This window comes from Chiloscyllium punctatum, chromosome 2 (assembly GCF_047496795.1).
Source record: "Chiloscyllium punctatum isolate Juve2018m chromosome 2, sChiPun1.3, whole genome shotgun sequence".
In the NCBI taxonomy this organism is placed as follows: domain Eukaryota; kingdom Metazoa; phylum Chordata; class Chondrichthyes; order Orectolobiformes; family Hemiscylliidae; genus Chiloscyllium; species Chiloscyllium punctatum.
In genome coordinates this window covers 1,314,422-1,329,901 of record NC_092740.1, presented here as the reverse complement: position 1 = coordinate 1,329,901, position 15,480 = coordinate 1,314,422, and the positions used below count along the sequence as shown (strand labels likewise).

At 45.4% G+C, this 15,480-nt stretch overlaps 1 protein-coding gene across 2 annotated transcripts in view; it reads left to right on the top strand.

The window, feature by feature from the left end:
- The window catches only part of nup155 (nucleoporin 155), a 213,449-nt gene that overhangs the window by 104,001 nt on the left and 93,968 nt on the right, over positions 1-15,480 (top strand). For both annotated transcript variants that reach the window (XM_072592775.1, XM_072592786.1), the window contains 4 exons: positions 3,844-4,014; positions 5,215-5,325; positions 8,759-8,853; positions 10,611-10,696. In XM_072592775.1, coding sequence (XP_072448876.1) covers positions 3,844-4,014; positions 5,215-5,325; positions 8,759-8,853; positions 10,611-10,696 — 463 coding nt within the window. The remainder of the gene's footprint in view (positions 1-3,843; positions 4,015-5,214; positions 5,326-8,758; positions 8,854-10,610; positions 10,697-15,480) is intronic.

Here is a 15,480-nt window from a genome sequence, read left to right as displayed (position 1 = left end):
ATCATCGATAGTCACGGGTGAGGTGCCGGAAGACTGGAGGTTGGCAAACGTGGCACTATGTAAGAAGGGTGGTAAGGACAAGCCAGGGAACTATAGGCCAGTGACCCTGACGTCGGTGGTGGGCAGGTTGTTGGAGGGAACCCTGGGGGACAGGATGTTCATGTATTTGGAAAGGCAAGGACTGATTAGGGATAGTCAACATGGCTTTGTGCGTGGGAAATCATGTCTCACAAACTTGATGGAGTTTTTTGAAGAAGTAACAAAGAGGATTGATGAGGGCAGAGCAGTAGATGTGATCTATATGGACTTCAGTAAGGCGTTCGACAAGGTTCCCCATGGGAGACTGACTAGCAAGGTTAGATCTCATGGAATACAGGGAGATCTAGCCATTTGGATACAGAACTGGCTCAAAGATAGAAGACAGAGGGTGGTGGTGGAGGGTTGTTTTTCAGACTGGAAGCCTATGACCAGTGGAGTGCCACAAGGATCGGTGCTGGGTCCTCTACTTTTTGTCATTTACATAAATGATTTGGATGCAAGCATAAGAGGTACAGTTAGTAAGTTTGCAGATGACACCAAAATTGGAGGTGTAATGGACAGCGAAGAAGGTTACCTCAGATTACAACAGGATCTTGACCAGATGGGCCAATGGGCTGAGAAGTGGCAGTTGGAGTTTAATTCAGATAAATGTGAGGTGTTGCATTTTGGGAAAGCAAATCTTTGCAGGACTTATACACTTAATGGTAAGGTCCTAGGGAGTGTTGCTGAACAAAGAGACCTTGGGGTGCAGGTTCATAGCTCCTTGAAAGTGGAATCGCAGGTAGATAGGATAGTGAAGAAGGCGTTTGGTATGATTTCTTTTATTGGTCAGAGTATTGAGTACAGGAGTTGGGAGGTCATGATGGGGCTGTACACGACATTGGTTAGGCCACTGTTGGAATATTGCATGCAATTTTGGTCTCCTTCCTATCGGAAAGATGTTGTAAAACTTGAAAGGATTCAGAAAAGATTTACAAGGATGTTGCAGGGTTGGAGGATTTGAGCTATAGAGAGAGGCTGTACAGGCTGGGGCTGTTTTCCTTGGAGCATCGGTGGCTGAGGGGTGACCTTATGGAGGTTTACAAAATTATGAGGGGCATGGATAGGATAAATAGAAAAGTCTTTTCCCTGGGTTCGGGGAGTCAAGAACTTGAGGGCATAGATTTGTGATGAGAGGGGAAAGATATAAAAGGGACCTAAGGGGCAACATTTTCACAGAGGGTGGTAGATGTATGGTATGAGTTGCCAGAGGAACTGGTGGAGGCTAGTACAATTGCAGCAGTTAAAAGGCATTTGGATGGTTATATGAATAGGAAAGGTTTGGAGGGATATGGGCCGGGAGCTGGCAGGTGGGACTAGATTGGGTTGGGATATCTGGTCAGCATGGACGGGTTGGACTGAAGGGTCTGTTTGCAGACTATATCTCTATGACTCTGCATTATGTATGTGCTTTTCATGTTTTTGCTTCCTATCAATGATGGTCTTTATTTTGTTCTTAATACTCAATCTCAGTAAATGTGTTGTCCCTTATTCACACCATTACTCTCCTGTGTTCTTTGTGACACCTTTGATCTCTAATCATCCTTGTCTCCTAATCATTGCCCAATGTTCCCTTTTCCCCTCTCACCTCACTCCCCCTTCTTTACATATTTCCACCTCTTGTAAAGCACTGAAGAAGAATCATTTTGAACTCAAAATAATAAGTGTTTGTGTCTCCTCAGATACTATCAGTCCTGCTAGGTTTTTTTCCGGACTTTGTTTTTAATTTAAATCTTTGACCTTGTGTGCTCAATCTTGTGTGCTCAAATTTGAGGAAAGACATTCTGGCTATTGAGGGAGTACAGCGTAGGTTCACGAGGTGAATTCCTGGAATGGTGGGACTATCATATCTTGAAAGATTGGAGCGACTGGGCTTGTACACCCTTGAGTTTCGAAGACTGAGAGTGGATTTGATTGAGACATATAAGATTGTTAAAGGATTGGACACTCTGGAGGCAGGAAACACGCTTCTGCTGATGGGTGAGTCCCGAACCAGAGGACACAGCTTAAAAATAAGAGGTAGGCCATTTAGGACAGAGTTGAGGAGAAACTTCTTCATCCAGAGAGTGGTGGGTGTGTGGAATGCTGTGCCCCAGAAGGCAGTGGAGGCCCAGTCTCTGGATTAGTTTAAGAAAGAGTTGAATAGAGCTCTCAATGATAGTGGAATCAAGGGTTATGGAGATAAGGCAGGAACAGGATATTGATTAAGGATGATCAGCCATGATCGTATTGAATGGTGGTGCAGGCTCGAAGGGCAGAATGGCCTACTCCTGCACCTATTGTCTATTGTTTACTGATGACACGAAGGTTGGTGGAGTTGTGTCTCGTGTTGAGGTCTGTTGCAGGCTGCAACAAGACATTGACAGAATGCAGAGCTGGGCTGAGAAGTGGCAGATGGAGTTCAACCTGGACATAAATGCGAAGGGGGGATTGAGTTTAAGAGCTGCGAGGTTTTGCTGCAGCTATATAAAACCCTGGTTAGACCACACTTGGAATATTGTGTTCTGGTCGCCTCATCAGAGGAAGGATGTGTAGATGCTTTAGAGAGAGTGCAGAGGAGATTTACCAGGATGCTGCCTGGATTTGAGGGCTTGTCTTGTTAAGAGAGATTGAGTGAGCTCGATCTTTTCACACTGGAGAGACGAAGGATGAGAGGTGACTTGATAGAGATGTACAGGGTAATGACAGGCATAGACAGAGTAGATAGCCAGAGATTTTTCCCAGGGCAGAAATGGCTGTCACAAGGGGTTTGTAATTTTAGGGTGATTGAAGGAAGGTAATAGGAGAGATGTCAGAGATAGGTTCTTTACACAGAGAGTGGTGGGTGAGTGGAATGCACTGCCAGCGGTGGTAGTAGAGTCAGAGACATTAGGGATATTTAAGTGACTGCTGGACGAGCACATGTTGGGCGGCAGTAAATTGAGGGGTGTGAAGGTTAGGTTGATTTTAGATTAAGATAAATGTTTGGCACAACATTGTGCGTGAAGGGCCTGTACTGTTCTGTGTTCTATGTAACACTCAAAAATGGGCAAATTGCTCCAGCTGAGATTAAGCTTGTGTCTTAAAGAAGTTCAATATAACCTGCCCTCTCTTGTCATCTATGCCCCTATTAATAAAGCTTGAGGACACTGTATGCTTTACAAATTGCTCTCTCAACATTTTTAGCCATCTTCAATGATCTGGGCACAGATACACTCAGGGCTTCGTTCTCATGTACCTTCTTTAGAATTGTACCTTTTTGTTTTCTATTGTTTTCCTACAAAAACTAATCCCGTTGCACTCCATGCAGGTGCTGGAATGTGTGCATCAGAAGCTAGGTAATAAATATGGATGCTGCTGTGTTTATCATGTAGGCTTAATGGGCCAAAGGATCTCTACGTTATGATTCTGTAATTCTGTACGTTGAATTTCATGCGGCACATTTCCGTCCATTTTATTGACTCTTTATCTTCATCCATTTCAAGTTCCCTTTTACTGTTTCTGCATTTTGAAATGCTTCCAGGTTTCATATAGTTTGGCTGAGTACAATCCCGGATCCGTGGCTGGTCTGAGTCCAGGCCTTGAGATGGGGATGGGGCCGGGGCCAAACCTGCGAACGGGGCTGGTTCCAGACCTGGGGACAGAGATGGAACTGGGGAAGGTCCCAGTGATGATTCCGGGCCTGAAGTGAGGGTTGGGGCCCGAACTTTAGCTGGGGTCAACGTGGGGTTCTGCTTTCAGATCTTGCATGTTCCTCATGCTAAGTTGATGCAATTTGTCTTCCAGATGACAGCAAACATTGATGGTCACTCATGGGCTCTGTCTTCCATTGACCACTCCCAGCTTCAAAAGATTGTTACTCCACTCAACAAAGATCGTGTCCCCCTCACTGATCCACCAGTTGTAATAGTTCAGCATTTGGCACCTCCCAAAAGATTTATCCTGCTCACAGCACAGGTATGTGTTGGGAAGGTGGTGGGAATTAATTCAGTAATTGGTCTGTATATCTCTCTATCATTGACTCTCTTTCTGTCTCTAATGCCCTGTGTCTCCTTCCCTTTCTCTCATCTCTTTTTTTGTCCCCCGCCTCTGTCTCTTGGTTTCTCTTTGTGTCTCTCAGTCTGCATTGAATGTATTTAAAAAACAATCTGGGTCCTGAATGCCTTTGAGGGAAGGAAATCTGTGATCCTTACCATGTCTGGCCTCCATATGACCCCACAGCATGCGGTTGACGCTTAATTACTCTCTGGATAATTAGGATGGGCACTAAATGTTGGTGTAGCCAGTGATGCTGTCATGCATGAAGAAATTGAAAAATGTGATTCTGTTGCTTTTTTTCCTCTCACTGTGTCTGTGTCTGTGTGTGTGTGGGTGTGTGTCTCACACGCGTGCTCTCTCTCATTTGAGAAGATAGTGGTGAACTGCCTTCTTGAACAGTGCACAAGCTGTAGGTCCACAACGCTCTTAGAGCAGAAGTTCTCATATTTTGACTCAAGGACATTAAAGAAATGGTGTTACATTTCCAGGTCAGGATGGTGAGTGGTTTGGAGGAAAACTTGGCACAGGTGGTGGTGTTGTTCCCACATATCTGCTGTCCTTGTCCTTCTCGAGGGAAGTGATTGTGTGTTTGGGAAGTGTTATCTCAGGACTGGAACTCTCATCAACCTCTCAAGAGCCAAGTCTTTGGGAGCTGAATGATCTGTCTGCACAGTTCCTCAGGCAGAGTGTTCTGAGACATCGTGGGGACCAACTATGCATGGGTCCTTGACAAAGCTCCAGCTAGAGAAGTGCCATCAAGTCTCCCTCCTCAGCTCAGATTGCCAGGACACACTCTTCTTGACTTGGTGCCTTGCTGGATCGTGATTCACCCTCACCATACACATTGCCATATCAGAACATACATGACAAGATCCATGTTGTCTGTGATTCCAGCATTCCCAGAGAGCCAGTCTGTTGGTTGTCCTCCTCTTGTCTGTCTCATGCTCCATGTGCTCCCACCTATTCTGCGTTCATCTAACCATCTGCCCTGCCTCAGCAATTCAAGCACTGTGTCTTCCTGTCCCACTTTGATTCATGACCCTTCTGTCATCTCCCTCTATTTCTATTTTCAGTACCTCCCCATTCTTGACTCCTCCTCTAAGTTCTCTCTCATTGCAGGGCAGCCATTTTTTCCAGAAACTACGTCCTGTGGACCAACTGCGTCATCTCCTTGTAAGCAACGCAGGTGGAGAGGGAGAGGATATTGAGCGATTCTTCAAACTACATCGGGTAATGCATTGCTGTGTTCGCAAGGCATATAGTATTGTGTGAACATTGCTGTGTGTGTCAGACACTGCATGTCAAGTATGGATGGTGTGCATCAGAAGTTAGATATCAAGTGTGGATACTACTGTGCTTATAAGACTCTTTTGATAAATACTCACAGATAGAAAGTAATCCAGAGAAATATGAGGGGATGCGTTATGGCAAATTGAAAAGGAGGACCAGTATTGACTAAATGCAACAATTTTAAGGGGTATACAGGGATAGAGACACTGTAGATGTGGTTCATGTGCATTGGTCTTTTGACAGTGCCAATGTGTATGGAGAGGCCAAACTGGATACAGGGAGTCATTCAAAAAGGCATTGTGTACAAAAGCAGTAAAGTTATGCAAAACTTTAAGCTCAGGTTGGTTTGTGACTGATGGACCATGACAAGTTGTCACCAAGGTAACTCATCTACTTCTTGAAGCACTCATAATGATATCCATGTGTTTTGGTGTCATCTTGTTGGCTTTGCCTTTGTTGTCCATCTTTGCTTTTCTTTTGACACTATATTTCTTTCCTCAAATCCTGGCACATGTGAGGTGGTGATTTGTTTGTCTTCCCAAAGTGCAATGGAATACATGATGAATGGTAAAACCCTGGAGAACATGGTGAATCAGGGGGACATGGGCGTGCATGTCCACTGGTGTCGCAAGGTAGAGGAACCGGCAGATAAAATGGTTAATAATGCAGGATTGTAACGGCAGGAACCAAAACAGCAGTTAGGTATTTTGATGCTCACTTGAAGTGTGATTATATACAAGGCTACAAGCCACGTTCTGGAAAGTGGACAAGAGTTGAAGGGACCCTTCTGATGTCTCTGACTCCTTCACGTGCAGGAAGGGTGTTCAGCTGCAGCTCCTGTTTGACTGCTTGATGGCTCTGGAGCTGCGGATAAATTCACTTTAGAGCATCTGCGAGATTTAGGGAATTGTGGATAGCACGTTCAGCAAATTGGTCACACCACAGATAAATATTACTGAGGAAGATAGGAAATGGTGACCACCAGACAGAGGAGGAATGGATAGGCAGTTCAGGGGTTCCTTGTGGTCATCTCCCTCTGAAACAGATGGGCTGTTTTGGATACTGTTTGGGGAGATGGCTCACCTGGGGAAGGCGGCAGCAGCTGGGTTCATGGTACTGTGCCTGGCTCTGCTGCACAACAGGGCAGGAAAAAGAGTGGCTGAGCTAGAGTATAGGAGAATTCAATTGCATGGGGAATAGATAGGCATTTCTGCAGCTGTAAACGAGAGTCCAAGATGGTATATTGCCTCTCTGGTGCAAGGGTCAAGAAAGTCTCAGAGCAGCTCGGGGTATTCTGGAGAATGGTGCATATAGGCACCAACGATATTGGTTTAAAAAAAATGGGATGAAGCCCAAGAAGCTGAATTTAGGCAATTGGGAGTTAAACTAAAAAGTAGGTCCTTAAATGTAGTAATCTCGGGACTGCGACCAACACCGCATGCCAGTCAGAGTAGGAATAGTAGGATGGCTAAGATTAATATGTGGCTTGAGGGATGGTGCAAATTCCTGCGACACTAGTACTGGTTCTGTGAGAGGTGGAACTATTACAAACCAGACAGCCTGCATCTGGGCAAGACTCAAACGAATGTCCTGGGGGGAGTGTTTGCTAGTGCTGTTGGGGAGAGTTTAAACTGAAATAACAGGGGAATGGGAACCAATGCAGGAGGTTGGAGGGAAGTAAAGTGCAGACAGAAACAAAAGACAACATGCATGAAAGTGAAAGGCAGAGAAACCGAAGACACAAATCAGAAAGGGCCACATACAACATAACTCCAAAAACTCCAAAAGGACCATCAAAAAACAACAAAGAGCCATAAGGCTTTGTCTCTCCATGCGAAGAGCATTTGCACAAAGGTGGATGAATGAACTGCACAGACTATTATTAATGGATATAATGGAGGTGGGATCAGAGAGACCAGGGTGACCAAAGGTGGGAACTCAATGTCCGGGGTATTCAATTTTCTGGAAAGATAGACAGAAAAGAAAGGGGGGTGGGGTAGCGTTGCTGATTGAGGAGGCAATTAGCACAACAGTAAAGAAGGGCATTAGCCCGGATGATGTGGAATCTGTGTGTGTTGAGCTGAACACCAAAGGTGTAAAAAAAATATATAGTGGGAGTTGTGAATGGACCACCAAACAGTAGTTGAGGTTGGGGAGATTGTATCAAATAGGAAATTAGAGATCCATTCACTGATGACACATTGCCATCCTGAAAACCCCACCTTCTCCCAACTGTCTGTGTTCTATTAGTTAGTTTGCTGAAGATGTAGTAGACTATTAATCAGAGACCCAGGTCATGTTCCGTGGACCGTGGTAGATGGTGGAGTTTGGATTCAATTTAAAAAGTCTGGAAGTAAGAGTCTAATGATGACCATTGTTACATATTGGACAAAACCCATCTGGTCCAATCTTGTCCTTAAGAGAAGGAAATTGCTGTCTTTAACTGGGCTGGCCTACAGCAACGTGGTTCTCTTAACTGTTCTCTGGGCAATATGGTATGGGCAATACATGTTGGCCTGGGCAGCGATGCCCACATCCCATGAGTGAATTTAAAAAATGCCAATCCTGTGTCCATACTTGTCTATTCCCTCCAACACCATATTATTCAATACCCTAACTGATTTGATTGATTTTTTTTACCAAGTGTTTTTTCTCAGGTGACCAGAGGAACACAGGAACATTCGTGGGCTGTTTGGCCCTCCAATCTACTTCCACATTCAGTAGAACGATGGCTAATGTGCTTGTGATCTCAGTTCCATTTTGTTTCCATACACGATCACCTTTAAACTCCTTGTCTTTCAAAAGTCTGCCTAACACAACCTTGAATAAGATCACTCTTTACTACTTTCTACGAAAGAGAATTAGACACAAACGACACTAAGGGGCAAAATATAGCATTTAGTCTTAAAAGAGCAACCTCTTAGTTTTCAACCACCTTCTTTGGTTTGAATTTCCCCCTCAAGAAGAAAAATCTACCCAGTGTCCATCCTGCCATTTTCTCTCACGATATTGTGTTACAATTGCTCCACTTGTTCTTGTCAACTATACTGGGTATAGGCCTAACCTGGTCAACCTTTCTTCAAAAAATGAATCCTTCACCTCAAGAATCAATGAAGTGAACCTTCACTGAAGTGCTTTTAGAATAACTTTATCCGTTTGCAAAAATATTCCAGAATGACATGGCCAGCAGCTTCTCTTTAGTGATGTACTGCCCTTGAACTGTTGTTTTTCAGCAAGAACTCTGGGATGCTTTCAACCATTTCAGCTACACTTGATTTACTGGTCAAATTGAAGACAGTTTGTTTGCATTTCCTCAAATTTCAGCTTATTGATAACTGCTCACTTAATGATTAATTATGCCTTTTCTACCCAGGAGGAACAGGCATGTGCTTCATGTCTCATTCTTGCCTGTTCAACAGCAGCAAATGATCGGGAAGTTTCAGCCTGGGCAACTCGTGCTTTTTTCAGGTACATAACGAAGAACCTGTTACGTAAATAGTCTTCCTTTTCATTTTTTCACTTTGTTATTCTTCCTTTCAACACTATTTCTGCTTTTCTCCATCCTTTTCCCTTGTAAGGGTTACATGTTCCTGATGATGTAAACCTGAACAAATTTTCACATTGATCATGGCTGGGAACTGCTATCAAGAGACCAGATTCTGTATCAGAGTTTAGTTTAGTGTTGGGCAATATTCACAATAAAATAAAGCTCATTCGAAACCCATCAGATCTGGCAGCAACTGTAGAAACAGACTGTTAACATTTCATAGTCAAAAACTCTGATCTCTGCAGTCCTCACTTTCTCCTAGTTAACATTTCAAGTTGAATATGGTTCTTTCTTGAGAACTACAGACTGGTGTCCATTTTAAAAAAAAGAGTTGAATCAATCTCGAAATGTTAATGTTGTTTTTTTCAGCACAGATGCTCCCAGATATGCAGTGTTTCTCCAGCATTTTCCATTTATATTTCAGATTTCAGGCATCTGTAATGTTTTGCTTTTACCAGGCCATATCTGTCCCCAATCTGTTGTCTCAGGCCATTTTCTGTTGTGTCAGGTAGTATCTCTATCCAATTTGCATTTCTGAGCCATGTCTGCACCTAGTTGGCTGTCCCAGGCACGCCCATCCCCCAGCCTTCTGTCCCAGGGCTGTGTCCATTCCAATCCCAGGCCATGTCCGTCCCTGTCCCGGCGTCCTGTCCCAGGGCTGTGTCCATCCAATCCCCGGCCTTCTGTCCCAGGGCTGTCCCTGTCACTATCTGGGCTTCCCGTCCCAGGGCTGTGTCCGTCCCTGTCCGGGCTTCCCGTCCCAGGGCTGTGTCCGTCCCTGTCCGGGCTTCCCGTCCCAGGGCTGTGTCCGTCCCTGTCCGGGCTTCCCGTCCCAGGGCTGTGTCCGTCCCTGTCCGGGCTTCCCGTCCCAGGGCTGTGTCCGTCCCTGTCCGGGCTTCCCGTCCCAGGGCTGTGTCCGTCCCTGTCCGGGCTTCCCGTCCCAGGGCTGTGTCCGTCCCTGTCCGGGCTTCCCGTCCCAGGGCTGTGTCCGTCCCTGTCCGGGCTTCCCGTCCCAGGGCTGTGTCCGTCCCTGTCCGGGCTTCCCGTCCCAGGGCTGTGTCCGTCCCTGTCCGGGCTTCCCGTCCCAGGGCTGTGTCCGTCCCTGTCCGGGCTTCCCGTCCCAGGGCTGTGTCCGTCCCTGTCCGGGCTTCCCGTCCCAGGGCTGTGTCCGTCCCTGTCCGGGCTTCCCGTCCCAGGGCTGTGTCCGTCCCTGTCCGGGCTTCCCGTCCCAGGGCTGTGTCCGTCCCTGTCCGGGCTTCCTGTCCCATGTTGCGTCTGTCCCTGGTACTCTGTCCAGATCACATCATGGTTTGGGGTTGCTGCAGACACCAATAAATTTGCATTTGGATATTTGAATAATGGGAATTTTGAGGGTTGATGTGTTGTTCATGCTGCGATTCAGCTGAACTATTGTAGGTGTTGAAAGTGTGATCAGTGTCTTTGGGTTAAATGGAGTTCCATCAGCATTGTGGTAATTTAACAACTTCTCGTGGTGGGTGAATGGCCATTTAGACTTGGACATGATGCTTTCTGTGACGGAGTACCAACTGCAACTGTGTGCACACAAATGAAAATGTATGCCACTTGAGGTGATGAAAGGCTTTGGCGCCGAGATGAGTTCTGGGCAAGGGTTTGTTCAGCCTTGTGTACAGTTTAATTCATGGTGGCTTTCTTTCAGGTATGGTGGAGAAGCACAAATGCGGTTTCCTGCAGCCATTCAACAGCCAGTGAATGTGGGGCCCACCTTCAGCACTCCACACCCAGGTTAGTGTCCTTTCTTGTCTTCACATGAAGGACGTTTAGACAGCTGCCATAGGTGTGTTTTGCTAACTTTGTGATCAGTGGTTGGAGATAATCCACACAACTGTTTAGTTGTTGTGGTCTATCAATAAATTGCACAGCAACAGCTCCATTTCCTATGATAGCACAGGCCAATGTTTAATATCAATACAAGAACCAGGAGTGGGCCACAAGCCTGCTCCACAGTTCAGTAAGATCACGGCCTCAGCTCGACTAACCTGCCCCCTGATCACAACCCTTGATTCCTTTATTATGCAAAAAAAACCCTCTCTTAGTGTTAAAAACATTTACCGAAGTAGCATCAATTACTTCACTGGGCAGGGACTTCCACACATTCACGACCCTCTGGGTGAAGAAGTTCCTTCTCAATTCAGTCGTAAATCTGCTCCCCCTAATTTGAGGCTATGCCCTCCTGTCCTGGTTTCACCTGCCAGTGGAAATATCCTCTCTATCTTATCTATTCCCCTCATAATTTTATATGTTTCTATAAGATCCCCTCTCGTTCTTCCAAATTCCAGTGAATGTGATCCTAATCTACTAGTCTCTCCTCATAAGTCAACCCCCTCAATTCCGGAATCAACCCAGTGACCCTCCTCTGCACCCCCTCCAGTGCTAGTAAATTTTTCTCAAGTGAGGAAACCAAAACTGCACACAGTACTCCAGGCGTGGCCTCACAGACAACTTGTACAGTTGTAACATAACCTTCCTGCTTTTAAACTCAATCCCTTCAGCAATGAAGGACTAAATTCCATTTGCTTTCCTAATTACCTGTTGTACCTGCTGACCAACCTTCTGTGATTCATGCACAAGGACACCCAGGGTCCCCCTGCATAGCAGCATGCTGCAACTTTTGCCATTCAAATAACAATCCTTTTAACTGTTACTCCGACCAAAATGGATGACTTCACATTTATTAACATTGTATTCCATCTACCAGACCTTTGCCCACTCACGTGAAGTATCTATGTTCCTCTGGAAAGTTTCACAGTTCCCTGCACACTTTGCTCTGCCACTCATCTTAGTGTCATCTGCAAACTTTGACACACTACATGTGGTCCCCAACTCCAAATCATCTACGTAAATTGTGAATAATTGCCAGCCAGACTAGCGCTCATTTATCTCCATCTTTGCTTCCTGTTAGTCAACCAATCCTGTATCCATGCTAATACTTCACCCGTAATGCCATGCATCTTTATCTTATGTAGCAGCCTTTTGTGCAGCACCTTGTCAAAGGCCTTTTAGAAATCTAGATACACATTTGCTGGGTTCCCATTGTCCACCTGCTCATAATGTCTTCATAGAATTCCAAATGATTAGTTAAGCATGACCTGCCCTTCATGAATTCATGCTGCTTCTGCCCAACGGGACAATTTCTATCTAGATGCCTTGCCTTTTCTTCCTTGATCATAGATTCAAGCATCTTCCCCATTACAGAAGTTAAGCTAGCCAGTCAATAATTCCCCATCTTTTGTCAACTGCCCTTTTTAAACAGAGGTGTCACATTTGCTGTTTTCCAATCTGTTGGAACTGCCCCAGAGACCATTGAATTTTGAAAAATTACCACAAGTGCACTTGCTATTTCTCTCGCCATCTCTTTTAGTACCCTGGGATGTATTCCATCAGGGCCAGGAGACTTGTCTATCCTCAATTCCATTATCGTGCCTAACACTACCTCTTTAATGATAATGGCTGTTTCCAGGTCCTCACCTACCTTCATTGCTTTGTCAATTACTGGTATGTTATTCATGTCCTCCACTCTGAAGACTGACACAAAATACTTAACCAATGCCTTGGCTATTTCATCGTATCCCATGACCAAATGCCCCTTGTCATCCTCGAAAGAACCAATGTTTACTTGAGCCACACTTTTTCGCTTTGTATATTGCTAGAAACTTTTGCTATCTGTCTTTATATTCTGTGCTAGTTTCTTCTCATGTTCTATCTTTCTTTTGTAGCTTTTTTTGTGGGTTTCTGTTGACCTTTAAAGTTTCTAATTTCCTGCTGATCTTGGCCACATTGTATTCTTCTCTTTCAGTTTGATAGCCTCCCTTATTTCCTTGGATACCCATGGTAGAATAAGCACAGCCAATCAGGCAGCATCTGTGGAATAGGAGTGTCAATGTTTCAGGCATAAGCCCTTCGTGAGGAATGAGGTTAGTTGGCCAAGGGGGCTAAGAGATGAATGGGAGAGTGTTGAGGCTGGGGGGGAAGGTAGCTGAGAATGTGTTTGGGAGATGAAAGGGGGGGTGAAAGTGATAGGTCAGAGAAGAGGGTGGAGTCGATAGGTGGGTAGGAAGGTGGACATGTTGAGGGGGTGGTACCATGTTGGATGGTTGGGACTGGGATAAGGTGGGGGAAAGGGAAATCGGGAAACTGGTGAAATCCACATTGATCCCGTGTGGTTGGAGGGTCCCAAGACAGAAGATGAGGTGTTCTTCCTCCAGGCATCGGATGGTTAGGGTTTGGCAATGGAGGAGGTCCAGAACCTGCATGTCCTTGGGGGAGGGGGAGGGGGAGTTGAAGTGTTCAACCACAGGGCAGTAGAGTTGGTCAGTGTGGGGGTGTCCCAGAGCTGTTCTCTGAAACGATCCGCAAGTTGACGTCCTGTCTCCCTGATGTAGAGGAGATACTGTAGATGATTGTGTGTGGGAGTACAGGTAAATTTCTGTCAGATGTTGAAGGATCCTTTTGCCCCCTTGACCTGTCCTACCTGTCCATCTTCCTTCCCACCTATCTGCTCTACCCTCCTCTCTGACCTATCGCTTTCACCCCCACTTTCGTCTACCTATTGCATTCCCAACTACCTTTCCCCCAGCCCCATCCCCTCCCATTTATCTCTCAACCCCCCTCAGCCCACAAGCCTCATTCCTGATGAAGGGCTTTTGCCTGAAACATCAATTCTCCTGCTCCTCGGATGCTGCTTGACCGGCTGTGCTTTTCCGGCACCACACTTCCAACTCTGATCTCCAGCATCTGCAGTCCTCACTTTCTTCTTGTTGATTTTTACCTATGGCAGATTACCCCTTTTCTTGTTGTCCTTCCTTTTTGCTGGAATATACTCTTGCTGAGTACTTTAAAAAATTGCTTTAATAGTCCTCCACTGCTTGTCAACAGACCAAAATGTTTTTGTTTCCAGTCTACTTGAGCCAACTCCTCTCTCCGCCTCTTGTCGTCTCCCTTGTTTTAGCACAGGACTTGATCTTTTTTTGGATTTTATCTTGAATTTTATCTTCACACTCTCCATCTGTATTCCAAATTCAACCATATAGTCATTGCTCCTTCCAAGAGGATCCCTAACCATGAAGTCATTCATTATTCCTATCTCATTACACAGAATCAGATCTAGAATAGTTTGCTCCCTTGTCGGTCCCATTACATACTGTGCAAGAAAACTGTCATGGATGTACTCAACAAACTCCTCCTCAAGGCTACCCTAACCTGGTTCGACCAATCAACATGTAGATTAAAATCCCCCATGATAACTGCCATACCATCTTTACAGGCATTAGTTATTTCTTTGTTTATTGTCTGTCCCAGTGTGATGTTATTATTCAGGCGTCTATAGACTATCCCTGTCAGTGACTTTTTATTATTAGAAGTTCTAATTTCCACCCAAATGGATTCAACCTTATTCTCCATAGAACCTATATCATCTCTCAGCACTGCCCTGGTGTCGTCCTTGAATATCAGAGTGTCCACTTCCCTTACCTTCCTGTCTGTCCTTCTGAATGGTCTGGTGCTCCTGGATATTTACCTCCCAGTCGTGACCATCTTGTAACCATGTCTCTGTAATGGATACTAACTCATATTCATTCATGAAGATTTGTGCCATTAACTCATCAATTTTGTTACGAATGCTGCGAGCATTTAGGGAAAGTGTCCTAATGCTAGTTTTCATACCCTCATGAATATCTCCCGAGTTATCCTTCCCTTTTACTTCTTTCATAGTCTGCCTTGTAATTAAACCCTCCGGCACACATGCTAACCTACTACTTACCTTTTTGTTAATCATCATATTGCCTGCCATTTTCCCTTTCCTTTTCCCTTCTCTCCCCCCCCCCCCCCCCCCCCCCCCCCCCTCCGAGTTACTACTTTAAGGTTGTAGTGACCACCCTATTATCCTTTTTGCTAGAACTCTGGTTCCAGATCAGTTCAGGTGGAGACCGTCCCATTGGTACAGATCCCTTCTGTTCCAAAACTGATATCCAATGCTCCATGAAATGAAGCCCCTCTTTCCCACACCACTCCCTTAGCCACGTGTTTACTTCCCTAATTTTCTTATCCCTCGGTCAATTTACATGTGGCTCGGGCAGTAATCTGGAGATTATAAACCCTCGAGGACCTGTTCCTTGATTTATATCCTAGTGTTTGATAATCCACAAACAGGACTTCCTTCCTAGCCTATTTTGTTTGTCCCATCATGAACCACAACAACTGGATCCTCCCCCTCCTGCTCCAATGTTCGTTCAAGCCAGTCAGAGATGTCCTGCACCCTGGCACCAGGCAGGCAGCACATCATGCGGGACTCCCAATCTGGTTTGCAAAGGATACTATTTATCCCCCTAATTATAGAATCCCCTACAACTACCACCTGTCGTCTTGCTCCCCCCTCTTGAATGGCCTTCTGCACCATGATGCTGTGGTCAGCTGGCTCATCCTCCCCGCAGTCCTTTTCCTCATCTACACAGGGAGCAAGAACCTCATACCTGTTGGATAAGGTCACAAGCTGAGGCTCCTCCATTCCTGAA